A 24784-nucleotide genomic window follows, 5' to 3' on the forward strand; every position below is an offset into this window, starting at 1 on the left:
TTATGGCATTCTTGTGGCTTAAACTCCAGCTATGTGTTATCACTGAGCTTTTGTGCTCAAGGTTAGTGCCCTATCACTTGGGCTCCAGCTCCACTGTCTTTTTGGTGGTTAACTGGAGACAAGAGTCCCAAGGACTTTCCTGTGTGGGCTGGCTTTCGATCATAATCCTCAGAGCTCAGCCTCCTGTGTAGGATTACAGATGTCAGCTACTGGTACCCAGCCTAGCTAGACTGGAAGTAATAGTGAAGATTAGTATCATCCTACAGCTTTCTAAAACCAACATGCTAGAATAATTTCTATTTCTTCTGGTATAATTAGAATTGAAACTCAGTAATTACAGTATAGTTCCTCTATGTACACACTACCATTCTCTCACCCCAGACTAAACCAGTTTTTCTCAATCCAAGATAATTTGTTCCTGTATCAGAATCACCTAAAGTGTTTGTAGATAGATAGAATAATTAAAGTAAACCTGTAGGACAGATGTATAGGACCTGTAGGACAGAATTTCTGAGGGTGAACAAAATATTTAAAGCAAATTGTCTTGGTTGTTGTTCAGTATAAAATTACTTAGAAACACTGACTTTTACTTAGGCTGTTTCCTTGACTAGAGACACCTTTTTCTCTCCCCTATGCCTATAAAATATTTTTTACACATTTTTCTAGAGCTACTTCTTTCTAAAAGCTTTCCTAGATTCTTCTGAATAACAAAAACTTTATGTCCTCACTACTGCTGTTACAGCCCCCCTTACAGAGTTTTGCTTATTTTCTACCATGTAAAGGTCCTGAAGATTGGCAGGGGATGCCAATTAATGTCAGTTACTCTCACCTGCTGCATTGCTAGCACATTTCACATTTATGTTTTGCCAAGATTTGGATGCTGAAGTAAGCTATCCTGACTTCCCAGAGAATACAAATTTGTTTGTATACATATTAATAAGCTCAGGGTGGTAGCGGGTCATAATAATAAGCCTGATCAAACTTGATCTATTTGTAGAGTATGTGTTTGTGAGGATGTTTTGTTTTTGCGATCCTTATTTTTTTTCCTCTCATCTTCTTCTTGTATATTATTCATGAAAGTTGACAAATCTTCCAAAGAACAAGTTCAATTCTTAGCAACTGAAATATGAAAATGCACCAGTTGTGTTCTGAGGTGGTTTTACTTTGAGTAAATGGATTTGCTGGCTCATTTCACTGAAGCAGCAACTTTTGTGATATATCATCCGGGAGGCTAAGACACTGGCAAGGGGGCTTCCACCAGGAGAAACATTAGTGACTAGCTTTACTGATTACTAAGAAGCGTTCTCCAGAAATGCATTGGCCCCATCAATGTGTTAGACATTTTTTGTGGAGTTAGATGACTTTTATTCCTATCCTATGTTGATCTCTCTTAACAGTATAGGCTGTTGCCTAGACCAATAGCAATAGAAGGTGATGTACATGCGAGAACTACTAGTTTTCTAATACTGGATTAGAGAGGACTGTAATAACCAAGAGTGGGAGCACATGTTTTTGGATTTTATGCAGTTGGTAAATCACTATTCCTTCTGTGTAATATATACATTGAACTAATGACAAAATTTAAGTTGAGAAACATCCTTTGATTAGGCAGGTGAAATCCAGCTTCCGGGTTAGATTGAGAACGGATGACAACAGTAGCGTTTTAGAGTGTGCTGGAGGAGAGTAGGCACCTGTGATGAGGAGGAATGACCTCCATGTTGGGATGGAGAGGTGCTCTCTGGGACATTGTCTTTGACCTTAGGATGGTTAGGGGGAGGGTTTTTTTTTTTTTTAAACTTGGGTGGAGGGAAATACTTCCCCTGCTGTGCTCTTCCTAAAGCCTTGTGGGCTGTGAAGTGGCTGAAGGTAATGGAAAAGATAAAAAGAAAGGTCATGGAATTTGAGGAGAGGAGCTTTTTTTTTTCTTCTTGGTCAGGTAATATTTTGAAAATTGTATAAAAATGGTGACAGTGTACTAAAGTAGAGTAGGCCTGGAGGAAGGGAGATAGTGTATATTTGAACCACTCTATAGGGAATGAGCTGTACCTTGTCTCATTGTCTCCTCTGTATTAAATATGGGATTATTAAAAACTGGAAGCTGAGTGCAGTGGCTCACACTTGTAATCCTAGCCACGCAGGAGGCTGAAATCTGAGGATCACGGTCAGCCAGGGCACTAGAGTCCCTGAGACACTTACCTCCAATTAACCACTAGAGAACCGGACGTGGTGCTGTGGCCTAATGTGTAGGGCAGTAGCCTTGAGCTAGAGCTTAGGGACAGCACTCAGGCCCAGAGTTCACGCCCCATGACTGACAAAAAAACCAAAACAACAACAAAAACCAAACAAAAAACCCCAAACTGTAGACTATAGCCCTAAATCCCAAAGAAGTACGTCGCTCTGACCCTCTCCACCCAATCTCCAACAACTGTTTGTAAAGCCTTGTCTTTTCAAGATCAACTAACACAGTGTTGAAAAGACTAGCTGCCCTTTGTACATTTAAAATACATTTTCAATGCAGAAAGCCCCATTCCAACAGCTTGAAAGCAATAGAATGGAGAAGAGACTCAGAAGATGGATATGGAGCAAAAATGAATTAGTGACATAGAGAGATGTAAACCAGGAAGTGGCCTTGACTTAGTGTTTTCTTTTCTCATCCTACCCTTCTTCCCTCTCTAACTTTTTCCCATTTCCCTTTACTTCCCTGGGAATAGACAGACAGGAACACACACACACACACCACACACACACACCACACACATCTATTTTCTTGGCATAAGCATTCCATATTTTCTGCTGCTGAACTTGCAAATGATGCTTTTAATATCAAAAGAACTTGAGCAGATCTGCCTATGCTTATCTGACTTAGCTGTAGTTGAGTTCTGTCAGATGACAGTGTTACTGAGACTGGATGAAATCTGTAGCTATTTTACTCATGTTTCAATCTTAAGATTCACTTTGCCAAAATGTCCTTTTTGTATTACCTTCTTGTTGACAAACATAAAAGAAATGAAAATGACAGGATTAGGCTGGCAGTATGCATGGCTTAAGTAGTAGAGTGCCTGCCTAGCAGGCATGAGTCCCTAGTTTAATTTCCAGAATGACCCCCTTCCAAAGGATAGGATCAAGAATTTTCTTTTAACATCTGAAATTAGAATTTTTAGATATATAGCAATTATGTGTGTGCATAATTCACATGACTATAGTTTTTAGTAGTGTTGATTTATTTTCAAAAATTATATTGTAAGTCACCTTTCAACATTGTCGGGGAACTGATTCTAGGACCCCCTGCTGATACTAAAATCCACAGATGCCCCATCTGTCTTATACCTAGGTGTTTTGTAATACTTTACCCAATGTAAATGTTGTATGAGTAGTTGTCACACTGAATTGTATATGGGGTAATGACATGGATAAACATTTGTAGGTGTTCAGTAGACACAATTCTGAATATTTTTGGACTATAGTTGGTTGAAATATATGCCGAACCCAATTCAACTCCTGATAGTCATGGAGATTATTGCTCTCCTGTCTTCTCACTGGTGATATAATTTGTAGGGAGAAAAACGGAGATATAACTATAACCATACACCAGAATTATTTAGAGGAGAGAAACCTTTTTGTTGCTGGTTACTCCTGATGGTAACATTGAGGTTTTTATTCTGCTATTTTGTAATAAATGCTACCATATCTTTAAACTTGTGTAGATGCTGTTATTCCTAAGAATGACCAAAGTTTGCTAGAAGTAAAAATAATAAACCTTATGCCTATATGACAGGTGCTATGTTTCTTTAATTCTTAGTCATCTTTTAAAAAATTTTTTTTCATATATTTTTTGTAATTAATAGAAGGGTTACACTATTATATTCATCAGATAGAAGGTACATTCCTTCACAAATATTGATACCCTTTCTCATGTCCTTTTTCCCATTTCCCTCCCCCCGCCCCCCTCACAACTTAATTCCTAGTCATCTTATATGAAAGCGATTGCTTTCACGCTGTAGAACATGTCCAAAGTCTTCTGAAGTGTTTATAGAGCATGTCTAAAGCCATACATCTTGTGGCCTCGAGGCTAGGACTTCATCATGGATTTGTGTGTCTTTTACATCCTTAGGCTGAGTGTAGTTGCTCCTGTTTTCAGTTTTTAAGACAGTGGTTTTTCAGTATTACATATCTTTAATCCATAATTTAGGATACTGGCAAGAGAGTCCTCTAGAATCGTTCTTCCACTCCCCTTTGACTTCAGTAAATATGAGGGAGACTCGAAATAGGTCTTGAGAATGAAAACAAGCTTTATCTTATTGGCTATTACATCCATAGGCTATGCATAGCCCATAGTAGAACTCAGTAAATACATGCTGAATGAATGGTGTAGTTTTTAATTAGACTAAACTATAACAAGGACAAAGATGTGCTCACACTTTTCCAAATGATGGCCTAGGCCACTGAGCAATTAAGATGTGACCTAACCCCTTTGTAAAAGGGAGAAAGGCTCTTGTAAATATAATAGCCAGTGTAAAAGCCAAGATCATTATAAACTATTTTAGAAGGCTTCTATTTAATAAAAACATTTGGTCTCTTTTTTCCCTGTAAAGTGTGCTGAAGAGGTAGATGGTATTGCCTTAGAAGCATCATCTATGTAGGATAGCTCTTTCCCTCATGATATTGAATACAGAGATTGATATTTGTCTTAATTCTTTCTTTTTTCCTGATAAAGTTAACATTATATTTCATGCCAAGTGAGCATTAAAATAATTCAAATTATATTCTTTGGAAGATACCTTATAAAAACTGACTATGGTAAATAGCATAAACAGTCAGTAATATTATACAAATGAATAGATTTCATAAAATAACAGAACATATTTTGAATAATGTCACCTGAAAGAGTTTATGCCGGGTGCTAGTGGCTCACGTCTGGATCGTGGCTTGAAGCCAGCCTGGGCAGGAAAGTGAGTAAAACTCCAATAAACAATCAAAGAAGCCAAAAGTTGGAGCTGCGCCTCAAATGGTAGAGCATTAGCTTTGTGCAAAAGAAGCTCAGGGATAATACCCATATCTTGGTTTAACCTCGAAGACTAGCGTGCACATGTGTATATGTGCGCCCACGCCCCCCCCCCACATACACATTATGGTGTGTTGAAATAGCTCATGGCTTGAGCATCATTTAGCCTGTTGTAGGGAAAAGTTGAGAACATTACAGGAAAGTATCAGAATGGTTTTAATTTCATTATTCAACAGCATCGATGCGCTACTTTCTTGTGTCAAGAATGTATCTATTAACAGTGATATTTTGCCTTACAGCTTTTCTGGGAGAAGAGGCTACAAGGACTTAGTGCATCAGATGTAACAGAACAAATTATAAAAACCATGGAACTACCTAAAGGTCTTCAAGGTATTATCTAAGTTTAGTTAAGCACATATTCATTAAGTACCTACTGTGTGCCAAGCTAGATTCTGTGGATTCAGAATTGACTTACAGCCATGTTCTTGCTGTTTGGTGCACCTATTATAGTGAACCAGGGAAAATGAACATGAAAATCCTATATTTTGTAGGGTTATTTCCATCAACATATTACTGCAGATTTTTTATTTTTTTAATATTTTATATATATATATTTTTTTTTTTTTTTGCTAGTCCTGGGATTAGCTCAGGGCCTGAGCACTGTCCTTGGGCTTTCTCAAGGTTAGAGCTCTACCACTTGAGGCTCAGTACCACTTCTGGCTTTTTTTTCTATGTATGTGGTACCAAGGAACCAAACCTGGGTCTTCGTGCATGCTAGGCAAGCCCTCTACCACTAGGCCAAACTCCCGGCCCTGCTGCATATTTTTTTAATGATCAAAAGCTTTGGCTCATGGTTAGGTTCATCATCTACTTGTGCTGCCTGGGCACTAGATGCAGATGGAGTTGCTCAAGCTTCTTGATTATATAGCCTCCTGCCCCAACATTTATTCTTTCCTTCATCCTCTTTCCAAAAGAATAGCTAACAGCTTTCTTTCTGTTGTTCTTGCTATAAGCTGCTGCTGTATATAGCAGAGGGAACTTGCACTTTGGTCCCTAACAATAGCTAATCACACAGTAACTCCAAGTTCTAGGGAAGCACATTGCTTATCTGTTACTACAACTTTGCCTTCTAAATCTTGATGTGTCCTACCTGAATCAAAGCTCTTAATAATTTACAGATGAGCGATTGTCTCCTTGCTTCATGTTCTTGACTGTGATTGCTATAGCTAAGTTTAGAACTTTAAAAGAGGTTCATTTAAATTTTGCCACAATGCCAGTCTTCTACAAGTAGTCAAGATGTGCCAGTATTCACTCTATAAACCCGGAAAAGACCGATGAAGCTGCAGTAGTATGCTTGTACTAGCTTTTTCTTTCAAGTCCTGAAACAAAGAGAATAACCATTGACACATTGTTGGAAATTAATGTCCAAAATGTCCAAGAGGAAACGATTCCAGGATTTGTTACTTGAGATATTTAATATAATATAGCACCTTTATAGACTCCGATTATTTAAATAGTTCTATTTGAGGAAATGTGGCTTACTTTTCCAATGTTTAGTCACTTTGGAAAATGTATTTTAAAGTTTAAAACACTTAATTCTTTTGTTATCGCTATTTTAATATTATTTCTTTGTTGGTGTGTATACTACTCATTAAGTGGATATGTATTATTCTTTGTTTTGGTTATGTTGATTTTATACACAATTGTTGGTTGTATCATGTGGGGGTTGCTTCTTTCTTGTTGCAGGAGTTGGTCCAGGTAGTAATGATGAGACCCTTTTATCTGCTGTTGCTAGTGCTTTGCACACAAGCTCTGCACCAATCACGGGACAAGTCTCCCCAGCTGTGGAAAAGAACCCCGCTGTCTGGCTAAACACATCTCAGCCTCTCTGCAAAGCTTTCATTGTCACAGATGAAGACATTAGGTAAGTTACTTCACCTTGACTTGGGAAACTTTGGTATTGCTTGTGGGTGAATATTCTGTTGTGCATGATACACAGTTCCACAAGTTGAATATCCTTGCTTTGAAAACGCTACAAAATAGTGACTAAGTGAAAAATTTAGTATTTATAGCACTTTGGTTCATGTATTAAATTATTTAACAATGGTGTATTAAATTATCTCCAGTCTATGATGTACATGACACAAGTGAATTTTGTACTTGGGCTTAGTTCTCATTTCTGTGATACTTTATAGTGCATATACAAATCCTCCAAAATTCAAACTAGTTGCACATGATGATAGACTTTTGTAACACACATATGCTCAAAAAAGGTGGATAGTGCTGCATATCAGAGGAATCATTACAAGAGTGTCAACTCCAGGTACTCATCATTTGCAGCGTTTTTTCTAATTTGACCTTCTGAATTTCCACCCTAATGAGCCTCATCCACTCATCAGGCCTTTATGTTCTTTTTGTTTTTGCTTTTGTTATTCTTGAGATGGAACTCAAATCTCCCATGTGTACGGCAAGCACTATAATGCTGATGTATATCTTCAGCCCCTTCTTCCTATCTTTTATAATTGCTTCATGTATATTGATTTGTCTACAAATCCTAACTCTCTTTAAAGGAGGTGGTCACCATAACCATACAGCTTTAAGCTTAGTTGTATTTTCCGAGGTCACTTCAGTTCTCCTGATTATGTTTACCTCTCTGAAGCTCAATTTAGAGATCCATCTCTCTTTCACTTTGTTCTAAGGGAAAAGTATAAGATAGTTACAGAGTCAAACTTGGTAGGTGCACCCAAGTGTGCGAAACTGCTCATAAGCAATGCTCCTCTCCTCTCCTTTTATTTTCCATGTGGGGAGTCTGTGCAGCACGTGGGTTTCTAGTGATGGGCACACCAGAGCCAGTTACTGCCCCTCTCTGAGGTCATTTCCTGGGCCACCCACGCCTCCTTAGGACCATGCCAGGTTCCCAGGCTCTGAAGTCACATCCACGGGCATGGTCTCACCCTCTCCCCACCTGGCCACACCTTCTCCCTGCCCCTTCCTCACTTAAACCCCAGCTGGCCAGATATCCCCTTTTCCATTTTGGAACAAACATTTAAGACAATTCTTACTTTCTAAATCCTTTTGTATCTAAAGGAAACCATATTTATTTCCTCAACTCCCTTTCCCAAGGCTTTCTTTACTAATTTTTCTCTTCCTTTACATTTTCTTATTGCCTTACTGATTTTTTAAATTACATTTTGAATTAACTCTTAGAAAACTTTTGAACTCAAATGACAGTAATAATCCTTGCAAAAAATTTGTCTCATTTGGTTTTAAAATATGAGGAAACAAAAATGGTGTGCCTAACCACACATACACACCCATCTATGCACAAATACACAATTATAACAAGATGAGAATGAAGTAAAAAAGAGCAAAGCTGTAAAACAGAGTCAGGGGTAAGAAAGGATATAAGCAGCATGTATTAACATCTTTTAATTTATTCTGATGCTGGACCACAATTTAGGTTTTCAGCAGCAAATAAATAGTAAAAGGAAAACATCTGATTCAGATTGGTAGAATTTTGAAAGTAGGAGAAGTAAAATTATTCTTGATAGTAAGATCACAAGGAAATTCTCGTTAGGATTTATGAACTTCAGTAATGGAGTACTATTCTAGTAAAAACCAGTAGATGGCACTTTGGGATCATAATTAAAAAATAAAATTTGTATTCTACTCTAAACCTATACATGGTTGGTATAAAATGTTTCTAAGTGCGCAAATCTATCTAGTTTTATAATTAGAAAGCTTCTCTGGGGTTTTCAAGTAGTTCCTTTTGCAAAGCCATAAATGAGTTCAAAGTTGTATTCATATGCTTTGATTTTATGGGGTGTGTGATCTTCAGTTCTGAAAAAGAATAATAAAATGTCAAGAAGTAAAAGCAGGAAATCAACTTTTTTCTTTTTGATTATTCTTATTTTATTTTATTTTTTTTGCCAGTCCTGGGCTTGGGCTCAGGGCCTGAGTGCTGTCCTTGGACTTTCTCAAGGCTTAGCACTCAACCACTTGAGCCTCAGCACCACTTCCAGCTTTTTTCAATGTATGTGGTACCGAGGAATCGAAACCGGGTCTTTGTGCATGCTAGGCAAGCACTCTACCACTAGGCCAAACTCCCGGCCCCTGATTATTATTTTTGAGGAAGGAAATTACATGGGAATCATGTGAGTCAGCAGGGACTCCACAGGTGGTTATTGGGTGATATCTTAGGCATGCTAAGATCTTTTGATAATGTAGGGAATTATCAAAGCCAGATCTAGACTGTTTTCCTGTTTTGGTAAAGGTCCCTAACAAATTACTCATTGAATTTAATCATTTTAGCAGAAATTATTAGGCAAGCATTCCTTGTTGAATTAATGTGGGTTCCAAAGAAGTGATGGTAGATGAAATTATTATGCTCTCTCTCATTATGTAGCCAATATGTTAATTATAGTAAACCTCCAAACAACGATACCATTTTGCACAGGGGCCATGCTATATTTCTGTGTTGCATTTTGTCATGTATACCACCAGAATGAACACTCAACTGAAGAGTGCATATACTTTCGGCAAAGTTAATATTTTCATTCATGGGTATATTTGTTTTCTAATAGTTTGTTACAAATTCACACAAGTTTTAAAGCCCGAAGACCCATCTATGAGCTTGCAATCCAGGTTTTCTGCTCATTGCTCATAGCATTGAAATAGAAGCTGGAGACTGTGTTGCCTTCAGGAGCTTGAGATTCTCTTTCAAGCCCATGTGGTTGTTTCTTCTTCAAGCTCATGTAGTTGTTCATGTGGTTGTTTGGCTATAAACTCTGTCCTTTCATTGACTATGGGAAAAGGGCTGCTTTTGTCTCTAAAGGCAACCTATATTCATTGTCCTTTGGCCCATTAAGAGCTCTTCATTTTTACTAGAGAAAATTCATTGTACAAGGGGGTATTTTTCATTTTGATTTTTCATACATATGATGTACTTTGGTCTAATTCACCCTTTCTGATATTATTTCTTAATCCCTTTCTGTTCACCTTTACAAAAACGTTTTAATTGGCTTCATTATGCTATCAGATCCACTATATTGAGCTTTCCTTTTAGTTAGCTCAAGATCTTTAGATTAATAACCTAATCATGGAGTGATAGCCCCTAACATCCACCTAATCATGGAGTGATAGCCCCTAACATCCACCAATTTCATTCACCCTTAAGAGTAAAATTCTATAAGGAGTGTATATGAGGTGTATATGTGTGTTTGGAGTGGGGGTGGGGTTCTTGGATAAATATCTTAGAGTTCTAACTACTACAGTGGGCAACACTTTAATTTTAATATCCATAAAAGTGAGAAAAAGTGCTGAAAAATTAGTAATTATGTTCAAGAAATAATTAAAATTAATTTTAATTAAAACTAATAATGCTCACAAAAATTCAATAGTGGGTTTAAGATACAGTGCCATTTGGACCGGGAGTTTGGCCCAGGGGTAGTGTGCTCTCCTAGCATGCATGAAGACCCAAGTTCGATTCCTTGGTACCACATATATAGAAAAAGCCAGAAGTGGTGCTGTGGCTCAAGTGGCAAAGCTCTAGCCTTGAGAACGCCCAAGGACAATGCTCAGGCCCTGAATTCAAGCACCAGGACTGGCATGGGGGAAAAAAAAGGAAAGTAAAAAAAGATACCATGCCATTTGCTCCATTTCTTCCACTTTCTCCGTCTTTCCTGTGGGGATTACTCCTGGCTGCTGACAATTCTCTTGTTTTCTGAGACTGGGGGCATAAACTTTGGATTTCTGGGCAGAAGGAAGACTGTATAAAAACAAGAAAATGTGTTCCTTTTGACCCTACTCCATTACATAACGGTCTGTTGAGTTTGTTTTAATGTACCAGAAGCTATAGAGCTTGGATTGACTCAGTAAATATTCCCTGTCCCTCAGCTTCCTGGCTTTGTTTTTAAAATTCGTTTAAGATATATAACAACTACTAGCTGTCCAGTTTGAAGATCCTTCAGGGACTGACTATGGGGGTGTGGGGGTGGAGGGTGTGATTGATTCTTCCAATCATGGTTCTGCTGCTTTCTGTTGTCCCAGGCTTGGGCTGGGCTGGAGTCTGACTTCCTCAGTTACTGGTAGAAAACTTCACCTTGTTTCCGCCCCCAGTCTACACTTTCCCTCTGTCTCTTTGTCACTGTGCTTTCACCATTCTCATCCTAGTCATCTTTCTTCTCTCCAGGGAGTGCCTGACCTGTTCTCTATTTGAAGCTGGCCTTCCCACCTCTACCTTTGCATCGCTCCATTTCTTTATTTTTTTGGGGGGTGGGTATTGGGCTTTGAACTCAGGGGCCAACACTTGCTAAGTAAATGTTCTTCCACTTGAGTCACTTACTCTTTTTTGTTATTGTTGGTCATGTGACTTGAACTTTGCTCAAGGCTAAAGCTGTACTTCTGATTTTTTCTGGTGGCTAATTGGAAGTAAGAGTCTCATGGACTTTTCTGCCTAGGCTAGCTTTGAACTGCAGTCCTCAGATCTCAGCCTCCTGAGTAGTTAGGATTATGAGTGTAAGCCGCCAGTGCCTGGCTCACTTTTTAGATTTTGGAGACAGGGTCTCACACTTTTGTGACAGCCTTAGACTGTGATCCTGGCTTCGAGTCTCCCGAGTAGCCAGGATGACAGATATGAGCCACCACATGTCACTGCTTTTCCTACTTGTGTTTCTTTAGTTGGTTGTGGGTGTAAATTTTCTCTTGCCTTTCCCGGGATCTAGTCTCAATTTTTTTTCTTTGCTTTTAGAAGATGAAGTACACACTGGTAGCTCCTCCTCCTGGGTTTTATTTTCTGTCTAATGATTCAGAGCCTTTATTAGTACTTTCACAACTTCCAGCTCCCCTGGTATTCACCAAGATTTGACCAGGTGTCTTGAACTACTTAGCTCATCTCAGTTGAAATGGCGCTTTTTTATGTTCAGTTCACAAGCTCGTGGCTCTTCTGGGCTGACCTGTTGTCTGCAGGCATGGGAGCTCAGGAATGCTGTCTCCTAACAAAGCCATGAGAGCCAGGCCACATCCCAGTCCACTCTACCTCTGCTTCCTGTCTTTCTCGGTGGTTTTCCCTCATTTTCCATATTACCTTCCACTTGTGTTCCTGTTTTCAAGTTATTTCTACTCATCCTTGATAGCATTAAAGGCAAGTCTTCACATGCTTGGAGCTTTTCAAGTTCAGGAAAGTTACTGAAAAAGGGTTACTGCTTGTCTTTGCGAGTCAAGGGATAATTGTCTGTGAACACCCTTCTATTTTTGTTATATTTTTAGGAGAAAATCTGTTTTAAGGATTTTTTTTTAAATAAATGAGGGTGAACTTAGGTGCTTGAGGCATGACTTACATTGTAGAGCACATGCCTAGCAAGCACAAGGCCTGAGTTCACATGCAAGTATGGAAAAAGAAAAATAAAGACAAAGGGAAACCCTACTCTAAGACGTAGCAGTTTATTATTTTCATAACTTGTCAGATTGTCAAGGTCTTTTTCTTCTGCTTTTGGAAAGGAAACAGGAAGAGCGAGTCCAGCAAGTCCGCAAGAAATTGGAAGAGGCGCTGATGGCAGACATCCTGTCAAGGGCTGCTGACTCAGAAGAGATGGAGATTGGAATGGACAGTGGAGATGAAGCCTAAGGTGTGACCAGGTAAATTAGCATCTGTCACAGAGGCAGGCGGCGCTGCCGTTGTTTATTTTCTTGTTGTTTTCCCTTTGCAGCCTTCCTTAGCAAAGAATGAAAAGCTGGACCTCTGTGTAGTTACACATGTGCTATGTTTCCCACTTGACTTATGAACCATATAAGTTATTCTATCCATTTGTCCTCGTTCTGTGAGGCCGTTTGAGCCCTGAGGGAGCATGTGGCAGGCGTGAGTGTGAAGCAGGAGGAGAGTGGACCCAGGCAGGCCAGAGGGGAGTTGCAGGAGAGGCCATGGCTGCCAGCTGCATCCTACCAACCTTTACAATTAGGCTCTCAATAGAGGCAAAATCCCTCCCTTATTTTAAGTTCTTTGTACCATAGACTTGATATAAAACAACAACAACAAAAAACCCAGGAAGGACATTGACACGTACAATACATAATTTTCCCTGACACTACAACACTGCTGAGGTACAAGGACAAGTTTTGTTGTTCTGTGACTTGATTTCTCTAGATGGTTACACCAGGTTTCCACAGCATCAGTGTGGCATTTTGTTTCTCAACTTCAATCCTGCATCTTGTCAGGCTTTAGTTCCCTTTGAAGCCACAACTGAGGAGACAAGGGGTAGCAGCTCACATGATGTGAAAGTTCAACAAAGCCCTCCCAGGAGGTGACAGTCACCGTGGGCCGACGCAGGTGTGGAAATGAGCCAGGGGTTGCGTGTTCAGGTAAAACATGGTCTCCTTAGAAGGCATAGCCAGGAGAAACTTGGTTTACTTCAGAACCAAGAAAAAGTGAGTGTGGCAGGTTACTGTGTGTATGAGGCAGGGCGGGGCCTGTGTGGGTGGGCTGCACATTTAATCTGTGGAGCCTGAGGCCATGACGAAGGAAATGCGGACAGGCCAGTGCTGTGGTTAGACTTGCTTATGTATTTACAATCCTCTCTGTAGGCAAGGTGCCAGGGGCTTGTGCCTGTAATCCTCGCCGCTCAGGAGGCTAGCTACTGTACTGTGATGGTTCACAACCAGCCTGGCCATAAAAGTCTTCTAGATTGTATTTTCAAACTAATCAGCTAGGAGCAGGACCAGAAGCATGGCTCAAGAAGTATCAGAGCAACCAAGCAAGCAAGCTGAAGGGCCCAAGTACCACCCTAAAAACAAAAAACAAAAACTTGCCAGCTACTGTAGAAAAATGCATCAGAATAGAGAAAGCTGTGAATCAGGGAGACAGTCGGGGTGTGGATGTGTTCAGTGGCATTGTTCATGAGGCTGGTGTTAGTGGGTAGCGCAATGAAGAGGCACAGGTTGCCTGGAGGGAATGCCAGGATCATGAGTTTAACTGTTGATAGCACCTTTATTGATGTATTGTTAAGTAGAAATTTTCTCCAAATATGTTTGGTTATCTTACTTTTTGGTGTGTTTTTGAAATATTTATCTAAACCAACAAAGGGTGATATGATTTCTTTGAAAATTAAATGTGGATTAAGGGTACCAAAATACTTGAAGAGTGAAGGAAAATGTTGAGCCCCTTTTGAAGTATGAGTTTATTGAAATTTTACAAAGTGTTATAACAATGCTTAATCCCATAGTTCTAAGGGAAATGGGGCTTCTAATTTTTCATATGTTGCCCAGCTCTTGCCTAAGAAGTCCTGCAATTACTTTACATTCTTTTGTTTTTTTCTTACAGGTTGCTTTTGACTGACTTTCCCCAAGAGAAAATTCCTAGAAATTGAATAAAAAGTTTCCACTGCGTTTGCCTGTAAGAAAAAAAAAATGTACCCGAGCACATAGAGCTTTTTAATAGCACTAACCAATGCCTTTTTAGATGTATTTTTGATGTATATATCTATTATTCAAAAATGATGTTTATTTTGAGTCCTAGGACTTAAAATTAGTCTTTTGTAATATCAAGCAAGACCCTTAAAAGGAAGCAGAGCTTTTGATGCAGGTGCAATCTACTGGAAATGTAGCACTTACATGAAATTTTTTTCCACCCCCCACCCCCCCTAGTTTTAATATAAACAGATCAGGAGTCCCAAATAAATTCCCCAATTAAAGATTACTATGACTTCACTGTATATAAACAGATTTTTATACTTTATTGAAAGAGGACGCCTGTACATTCTTCCATCATCACTGTAAAGACAAATAAATGATTATATTCACAGACTGATTCGATTCTTTCTGTTAAAAAGCACACACAGCAAGTAGCCCTGACACACACTGAACATTTTGATTCCGGGCCTTCCATCTGAATTGGAGGTGGTGGAGAAGCACTCTTGCCTCTGCAGCCTGCCTGCCTCTGGACGGCGTGGGAACTGTGCTTTCACCAGGAGTGTTACATTGTCATTTTGCATGTGCAATTTTGTTTTTCTTTCCTCTGATTACTACTTGGATAATTTTGTACAAGCAAGACCCTTTCTCCCCTGCGGCACGAATTATGTGCACAGATACTGTTTAGGTGTCACTTGAAGTCCATGTTTGTCATTTTACTAGAACATTTTGTACTTCTTCATAATCACTAGCCTGTTACTAAGTTAGCAGGCACGGGACACACACTTCACTGTGGTGACAGTTGCCTACCGAATCAGATTGTAGTACTTTACTAATCCACATCCAGTCTCCAACCTAACTTTATTACCATTTTGTGAGACCTAAATACCGAAGGTGGCATTACATTATTCAATGAGCATTAAAATGAAAATAATCTGTCTGCAAGACAGGAGGGGTGGTTATTGGCAAGTCCAAGCAATTGTGAAGAATGGAAAAAATTGTCACTCTAGGGGAAAAGTTAATGTATTTCAGATCTTGATTTCATTTAAAATTAGACCCAGTAGAACATTTGGCTCACATGTGTGAGGCCTGGGTTCGATTTCTGGTACTGCAGAAGAACAAAAGAAAAAAAATAGACTCAAAAGATATGATCAAGAATATGACCAATTATGTGTCCATGTCATCTGTGCATTCAGTTACCAGTACTTCCAGCTCTCTTTAATCCCAAAGAAGGGAAAGAAGAGGGGGATGGTCAAAGTAATATGACTAAGTTGGGACTGCTGGGTTTCTAGACCCTTGTTATCAAACTGTATTAACATACCTTGGAATTTTTGGTTTTATATTCAAGTTATAGGCCATGTTATTTCTGTGGGGGTTGTCTTGTTGATGGGTGAGTAGGCAGTTCTACTGTCTTTGGAAGGATTGTTGAATGGGGGGGGGTACCCTTCTTTGGGCTGGGGTTATAGAGTTACTGTTGACCTCTTATAAAGAGCTAGTATGACTTGTTAGGATGGAGATCCAAAGGACTTTTTTTTCCTCTTCTCCAAGCCCTTGGCTCTTTATTTATGATTGCCTCTGGATGTTTTTACCTTGATTATAGATTTTAGAGCTTAATTTCAAGTAGGGTAGATATATTTTTATAAACACATTTAAAAAATCACAATGTATTACACACTAGAAAACGATTTTCCTTTTCTTGTATGCTTTGCACAGGGAGAGGACAGAGTATGAAAGCCATTGAGTGGTGTCCTTCTGGGGACCTTGCCATGGGCCCAGGATCCTCCCAATAAACCCAAAATTAAAGGAGCAAATTGTCTTGCCAAGCCTGTATTTCTCAGCCTGGGTAACGGCAAATCATTTGCTCAGTTGCTCAAGGCAGAAATCCAGGAGTGATTCTAAAGTCGGTTTTCCTTGTCTATTGTTAGAGCTCCATACTAACCCTACTGCCACCTGTGCATCCTCCATCTCATAGCCACTGACTTCAGTCTAGCTTTCCTCCCTCTGGACTTGAAGTAGGTTCCCCTGTCCACTCCCCTTCTCTGTTCCTCTCCTCTTGTCACCAGAGTGATCCTCAAAACGGGCACACGTAGTTGTATCTCTTCCCCGATCAAAATCCCTACTGTATCTTTGTGTGAAGTTTGACATTTCAAGGTTAAGCACTTTGAAATGAGAAGAACCTGTGTCTGAATCCTGGCTCCTGCCATTTGTGTGTGACTTGTCAGGTTACTTAAGTTCCTTGAGCTTGTTCCTCAGGGAAACGTGAATGAAAACCTACCTCATAGAGTTGTGAGGATTCCATGAGACACTGTTTGCCATGTGTTTATGCAGTGCCCAGCACAGCATGTGTGTGTGTGTGTATGTACACTGCCATGATTGTCATCCCTGCAAGTGTCCTTTTTCAGTTGCTTCCAAGAGATGTTTATTGTCACCCACACCTCCAGACCCTGTTTGTTTCCTTTCTAGCAGTTTCCAGTGTCTGTATTTTACTTTATTTGTTTCTGCCTATTTCTCTACTAGAATGTGCGCTCCACAAGAGCAAGGAGGTATCTATTTTGTTCTGCTATAAGCCCCAGCCTGGCACATAGCATTTAGTGTTTGCAGCATAAATGGAAGAATGGTGGAAAGGCTTTTCCTGCCTGTCTCCTGAGCCTCATCCTGCTACTATTTTATCTGCATTGCAATCTGGCCTCCAGAAAACTTGCTTGCTCCTTTCAAGTTCCCCTCGGGCCTCTGTGTCTTTGCACTTGTCGATCCCTCTACTTGCTTGTCTCAAAGGCGAGTTTGAATCACAGATCCAGTCTCCGTCAGTGGATACCTCTTCTGTGATGTCCCTGACTTCTCCAAACAGCTGTTCTTTTCCTCTCATCCAAGTTCCCACTGCACTTTGTAAATCCCTCTGTGGAAGCACTTTATTGTATCTGTATTGTAAACTTTGGCATGTCTGTGTCTCCTTTGATACTGTAAGCACCATGAAAGTGAAGACTGTGTGTTCTCATCCTAACATCTCCAGGGCCTCGCACAGTGCCTGGCATATAATAGACGTATTTTGTCAAATGACTTTGTAATTGAACAGTCATGCAATTAGAAAACTGTTTGAATATGTATTATCAAGAAAGAAAATGGCCCTGTGGCGTCCTTCCCCCTCCCTCTACCACTAAAGAGGATATCTAGGGTGTGTCATGTAATCCTTTTGAATACAAGAATGCTTGCTTAAAATTTAAAAAGTAATATACATTGGGTAATATAGATCATCGATGACTGCAAAAGATATCAAAAGCTTTGTGATCTCTCAAATGCTATACAACCCAAAATAAATATTTGCACTATTAATACTTCCATAGTAAATGCTATGAGAAAATGTACAGCAATAAATTTTGGAGCTTTAAAAATGCGTGTGTAAGTCATCTTCAGTGACTTAATCCACAAGAGACCTGTGTTCCCTGCACACAAAGGGCTTTGGCCAGGGTACAGGGTCCCAAGGCTTCCAGAGGGGATCCTTGGGCTACTTTCATTGAGACTATTGTTCAGTCATTCTGCCAGCCTACAGACAGGAAAGACAGCTAAGTCTTTTGAGGATGGGGGGGTTGTGCTCTGCCTGTGGTGCCCACCTCTAACCTGTAGACAGCTGCTGTAGTTCTTCACTTTCTGCTTGCTTCCATTTTGGGCACTCATATGACCCCTATGTAAGATTTACTTCTAGGAGTCAGGAGTCTGTTTCCTGTGAGAGCCATTTGTTATGTGACATGGGCTGGTACTGATGTTTAGATTGCTGAGAAAAAATTTGGAGCTCTGGGTGCGGTTGCCTTGGCAAGGCCAGCACACTATTTTGGGAGCCGTGTACAACCTGTAGACCACTGGTCCCCCACCCTTGCTCCACAGGCAGTGCAGGAATTTACCAGGAATATCTGTGGGACTGGCAGTTGGGATGTGGACAACCAGTCTTCATGTCTCTGAGGGCCCAAGGCAGAGTTTTAGCATCTTGAGTTGCACAATGACTTTCCCTCCACTGGTACACACATTTTTGTACTAATTGCTTTTTCAGTGACTTAGCTTTGTATGACAAGAGTATAAATTTTTAATTTCATCTCCTATTTCTATAGCATTTTGGAGTTCACAGGTCACTTTCACCACCACAAATATCATCTTTGGATTTTTAACCCTATAATACATAGTCAAGAGTTAAGGAATTGAAAACCCAGATACATGAGCTGACTGCCTCAAGCTGCTGTAAGTTGTTGGAGGTCTTGTGTTTACAGAAAACCAAGCAACCTCTTAACTCCAGCCATTCACAACTGGGCCCCAAACTACCACAAGGCACCTCTCTGTGACAGCACTCTTCGCTTGACCATATACATGAGGGTGGGTGGGAAAGCTTACAGAGGGCAGTGTGGTTCTTTACCGAAAGCATGTCTTTTTGTTGTTGTTTTGTTTATTATTATTTTTTTTAGTTCTTGGGGGAAGGGGGAGTGAATCATCAAAGCTCTCCCAGTGAGTTTGGCTGAGAAACTTTGTACAAGTGGCCAGATAAGCAAAATTGTGCAAGCAGCTACAGTGAAGAATCCAGAAAGGACCTGATGTTTATTTCACCAAGTAGAAATTAGAATGAGTTACCAGCAACAAGCAATAATCAGAAACAGTGGTGTTAAATCTTCAAAGTTGACAGAAAAATGCCAACGTGGAATGAGAATTTTGAATAGTTGTCATTACTTTTTTTTTAAGCACTAAACATGTATGAAGTAATTTTGCAGTTAAAAGAAAAGGTGGCATTCTTTGTGAGATTTTTTTTTTAATCTCCAGTTTAACCATCAAGAAGGCAGAAATGAAGCTATGACTTGAAAAAAAGCCTGAACATCATCACAGATGATGTTCCTGTTTCAGAGTTGTTTTTATTTCATCACTTAGAGATTAAGGAAGTTGTGTCTTTGTGTCTGGGAGGGAGGAGAAGGAGGATGCCAGTCCTAGGACTTGAACTCAGGGCCTGGGCACTTTCCCTAAGTTTTTATGTTCAGGATGGTTTTCGAGCCACAGCTTCATTTCTGACTTTTTGATGTTTGAGAACCAAGGTTGTGAGTTATGTATGCATATTGAGGTGCTGATAGGAATCTTGTTTAAATGCCGTGTTGTCACTTCACACTTCATTGAGAGAAAATACCGTATGAGCAGGAGATGCTTATTTGGCATTACTGAGGGTTTCCATCCATGATGGGTTAGCATCCCTTCTGGACTATAGGTGGGGTTGGGTGGTCTTTCTTTGTTTCCAGGTTGCTATGAGGCAACCTGGAGGAGAGACTCCTCCACCACACAAAGTGTCCTCCCAGAGTTCCCAGTTTGTATGTTACTAATGGCTGTTTCTCACATCCCTTCAGGTGATTTGATGCTTGGGATCAAGTTCAAAGTGGATTTTGAATGATTCTGTACCAGGTCTTGCGGTTCCTCAAGCGACATTGTGTTCCTTAATCTATACATTTTGCTTGCTCTGCAACATTCTCCTATTTCTCATTGGCCCAAGCTGGGTGATATGCCTGTCCTAAGCCATTCACAGAGAAAAGTGATTGGAGTCACCTAATGGCTTAAATTAATCATGGGGGGTGGTGTGTTAGGTGAGGTGTAACCACAAGATTCAATCTCCACCTCCTCCCTCTTCTTCCCTTTCCTCTTTCTCTTCCTCTCGTTCCTTCTTCATTTTTTTCTTCTGATGATGGTCATAGGGCTTTAAAGCAAGGTCTAAGCACTGTCCTTCAGCTTTTTTTGCTCAAGACTAGAGCTCTAGCACTTGAGCCACGTTTTAGACACAAACTGAAATACTATAAACCAAGGGCAAAGGCCAGTCTTCTTCTAAAAGGTCTTTTCTTTTTGGTGCTGGGGATTAAACTCATAGCCATGTGCTTGCTTAAGCAAGTGTCCTGCCACTTAGCTACACCTCCAGCCCAAAGGCCAAATTTTTAAATAATACACTTTGTGATAAATACCTTGGTAGTAAAATGGTAAATGCTCACATTATTCTTATTAAAGTCTTTGGGAAAAATCTATTAATAATCAAATTAATAGTTAGATATTCTAGACTAATTTTAATTATAGGGAAGTTAACATTTAATGTGATTCTACTATGGCATTCTTTTTCAATTCCTCTTGTACCATATGGGAATACTTCCTTCCCATCATCACATAAGATAAGCAAGAGAACCTCTCTCTTGCTCTTTCTTCACAATTTACATGAGATAATTAAGACATAATTGTTTTCTTTTTTCTTAATCTGGAACAAACAAATGGTTTAAAAATAAATAACAAGGACATAGACTGAGTGATCTTGCAAACACTTTACCTCCTGGTAGGAGAAAACAATGATCTCTATTAAACTTCAGTAACAATATTCAATTATCGTGGCAGTTACAAAGCCATAAGTCTTTCCTCTCTCTGAATACTTCTTTCTCATTTTTAACCCATCCATTCCTTATGCTATGTTCAAATTTTTGTGGTTTTAATCTTTTGATTAATAAACAAAATGGCACAACGAGGTAATTGGGATGGAGAATAGTGCTGTCATGCATTCTGTCTACAGTGGAGTCCTCATACCTGGGGAGTCTAGACACCCAAAGTCAGTAGAAAAGTGAACAATTTCTATTCATCCCCATTATCCCAGGAAAGTCTTCAGGCGTCTTGTAAAACATATATAACGTTTCATATAGAACCCCATAAGGTAATTCTAAATATTAGTCTATAGTAGCAATTATTAATCCAGGGTAGATTCTTCCCTCCCTAAGGGCAGGGTGAGTATGGCAATTTGGTAACATTTTGGTTAACATAGTTGAGGAAAGAGTATGGAGTTGCTGCTCACACCAGGTGGGTAGATGTTGCTAAAAGCCTGGCAATTCTCGGGAAAACCATGTACCAATGTCCATATTGACAAAACCCTGTTGTTCTAGAGAAAGAATGATTTGGGGGGGCAGAGAAGATGATTGATTTTGACTAGAATATAATAGATGGTATATCTGAAATACCATGATGAAATCTCTTGGATCAATTTACTGCACACCAAAAGAAATGAATGCGAGAAAGTACAAAAGGCTGTATTGGGTGTGCAAGAGAGGGGGGAGGAAGAAGGGGGAGGAGAATTGATGGGAGGGAATACGAGGGAAGCGGGTTAGGAGAGAGTTTGGAAAAGGAAGGTGAATTTGATTGGGATCCATTGGAAGCCTTTATGGGAATGCCACAAGGAAACTCCCCTTTGTACAACAAATAAGTCATTAAAAATATTAAAACACAGGGCCAAGAGAATGGTAGTGGTAAGAGTGCTTGCCTAGCATGCATGACACCTTCCTCAGTACCACATACATGGAAAAAGCTGGAAGTGGTGCTGTGGCTCAACTGATAGAGCACTAGCCTTGAGAAAGTCTAAGGAGAGTGCTCAGGCTCTGAGTTCAAGCCCCAGGACTGGCAAAAAAAAATTTTTTAACAAAATATTTTAAAGGACATATGTAGATAGATGTCTGATCACGTTATTTTGACTTTGGAAAGATCAACCTCTTCGGAGAATGTATGTGGCTGGATAGAGTTCTAACGTGTTTTTGCATGCTCAAAGGCAACATAACATTGCAGTTTAAAAAAATTGCATTTTTATTGTTTTAATTATATAGTCAAATTCAGTCTCTTTGATGTGTGGTTCTAAGTGTTGGCAAATGAATAGTCATATCCATCACACTGTAACCCCACAGACCTGTTCTGTCTCCCACCAAATGTCCTTGAATTATAACTCCTTTGCAGTCAACCCGTTCTCTCTCCTGATCTGTTGTCAGCCATCGACTTGTTCTCTGTCCCTATGATTTTGCTTTCTCCCAGAACATCATGTAACTGAAATCATGCAATGTGTGAATTCTTATATGATTAGCTTATTTTACTTAGCATAACAAACTTGAGAACAACTAATGTATCAGAAGTTCATTAGGTATTTCTATGGATATTTATCCACTGTTCTCCATTCATTTATTAAAGGCCTTTCCTATATTCTGATTGGCTACCAAGACTCAATAACCTCTGCACATGTGGAAAGGTTTCTTTATTAAATGGATCAAACAAAGGAATCGCCTCATACTCTGTGTGTAGTGAAGTTCCAAACTCAAGTGCACACAGAAGCAATTGTAACCACTGTATTTTGCTTTAGAGTGTTGCAGTCATCCACCTTAACATATAATGAGGGTTGTGAGAAATACAATCATGAAAAAAAAAGTAGCCTTTTGACTACAGTGCACACATCCCAGCCTTTCAGCCTGGGACTGGCAGGAGCTGATATCTTCTCAATAGGTTTTACTGAAAATTTCCCAGTGAACAGATCCCATTAAGGTGATATTGACAGAGGACTCAACACTGTTCAAACCAACCCTGGTTGAACATCCACACCAGGAAGCTAGAGGGCAATGTGGCACCCACAGGAATGGCTTCCTGGAGCACAAGACAGGGCAGAGGATGGGATGGGGCCAGGTCACGCTGAATACCCACTTTCCCCCCTCCCCTGTAAAGCTCCTTGCTTTAGTCTTTGCCCTTGCACTCCTAATTCTCTTACCTGTCTCCACTTACTCCAGTACACTCAACACTTCCACTATTCACGGCAATGCTGGGCTCAAAGTTAGATTCTAGGCATTGAGTGTAATTATTTGATGTTGATTTTCTATGCAGTCTTACTCCTATCCGATTTCTAGCTGGTTGTCTCATTTCTATCATTAGATCATGACCCAACAACATATTTTTATCCTCCAACGTTTTTGTCTCTTTTACATTGCTACATTTTTACACATATTTACAATACATTCCAATTAATCTCATCCCTTCTATCATTTGCCCGTCCCAAAACAATTCAACAGGTTTCATCTCCTTATGGAACCTAAGCTAGTCTTAAACACATTATGTAACTCAGATTGGCCTGGAAATCCTGCTTCATCTTTCTAAGTGCTGGAATTATATGCATACACCACAATGCCTAGGTTATCAGTGTTTTTGGCCTAGAGGGAATTAGAATGAAAAGTAAAGATTTGAATCGTTGAGTGAATGAGATGCAGATATTACCCATCCCCACCCAAGAACACTTATTTCTAACCTTGGGTAAAATTATTGATTTTCAAAATTATCTTTAAAACGGATTTCAATTCAACATGTCAGTTTATGGCTATCATGCATCTTGATCATTCTTGGATTTTTTTTTGGTATATTTACTTCCTCTCCCTACTATATCTATTTTATCCTGAAGCCTAGAAACTCTGTCTTCCATAGCATCTATTCTGTTGGTGATACTTTTCTACTTTATTTTTAATCCCTTGGCCTTTGGTTTGATCTTTTTTTTTCCTTCTTCTTCAAGATTCCTATCTCTTTATCGAAGTCCTTTTTCATGTCTCGGCATTGAATCCCTTGCTTCATTAATTTATTTATCTGTGCCTTCTTTGATCTTTTTTAGCCATGTAGCTGTATTTTCTTTGACCTTACTTAGTCTTTTACTTATATTCACTTGGAATGATTGTTTTCTGAGGGTGTTATTATTTTCCTGCTTTGTCATGCTTCTTGTATTTCTGTGTTAGGATTTACTCTTTGAAAACAGTTTTTTTAGTATGGGTTTTTAAAATGCCTAAAATCTTCCTGATGGCTGTTTTTTCTATTCTTAGTGGACTAGTTAGTTTGATTGAGTCATCCTACCTATCATTACTGTATGGAGGTATCTCAGCTCCAATACCATCTCAAAATCAAAATACAAAGAAATCTTTATATACAGTGGGATGCCACTGATAGCTTAATCTACAGTCCTATCTTCTGTATGTTTGGTGTCTGGGTTTTTTTTTTTTTGCTAGTCCTAGGGACTGAACTCAGGGCTGAGCACTGTCCTTGGACTTTTCTCAAGGCTCAAGCTCTACCACTTGAGCCAAAGCACCACTTCTGGCTTTTTTTATGTATGTAGTTTTGAGGAATCAAGCCCAGACTTCATGCATGCTAGGCAAATACTCCACCACTAGGCCAAACTCCCGGCCAGTGTCTGTTTTTTTTTTTCTTTTTTTAAAAAATAGTACTATAGGGATTATTACTAGGAAATTTGAAGCTGAAGGATGAGGGAAGAAATGTGGAGTAAGAAGATAATAAGGCAGAGAGTGGGATATACTCTAGTTAAGTGTATAGTTAGATTCTGAGCTGGAGTGGTGATGTCAGAAGTTAGATATAAGGAGAAAAGAGGATAACTCCGAGGTATGGGAATGGTGAGATGCAGTAGGTGAGCATAAAGAGCAAGGGTGGGGGAAAGAAAAGAAAAAGAAAAAAAAAGGTCAGAAAAGTGGAGGAAATAAAGCAAAAATCAAACAAATTCAAAAAATAAAAATAAAATCAAGGCAGGTGCTGGGGGCTTACGCCTGT

The 24784-nt window shown here is 39.5% G+C and overlaps 1 protein-coding gene across 1 annotated transcript in view; it reads left to right on the forward strand.

Annotated features, from left to right (window-relative positions):
• The window catches only part of Mbd2 (methyl-CpG binding domain protein 2), a 49194-nt gene extending 34399 nt beyond the window's left edge, over window positions 1-14795 (forward strand). The window contains exons 4-7 of the mRNA XM_090353074.1: window positions 5302-5392; window positions 6749-6926; window positions 12500-12637; window positions 14316-14795. Of these exons, the coding sequence (XP_090209200.1) occupies window positions 5302-5392; window positions 6749-6926; window positions 12500-12626 (396 nt within the window). The 3' untranslated portion in view covers window positions 12627-12637; window positions 14316-14795. The remainder of the gene's footprint in view (window positions 1-5301; window positions 5393-6748; window positions 6927-12499; window positions 12638-14315) is intronic.
• The last annotated feature ends 9989 nt before the right edge of the window (window positions 14796-24784 follow it).

Source organism: Megascapheus bottae, chromosome 19 (assembly GCF_031878675.1).
Source record: "Megascapheus bottae isolate mThoBot1 chromosome 19, mThoBot2.hap1, whole genome shotgun sequence".
Classification (NCBI taxonomy): domain Eukaryota; kingdom Metazoa; phylum Chordata; class Mammalia; order Rodentia; family Geomyidae; genus Megascapheus; species Megascapheus bottae.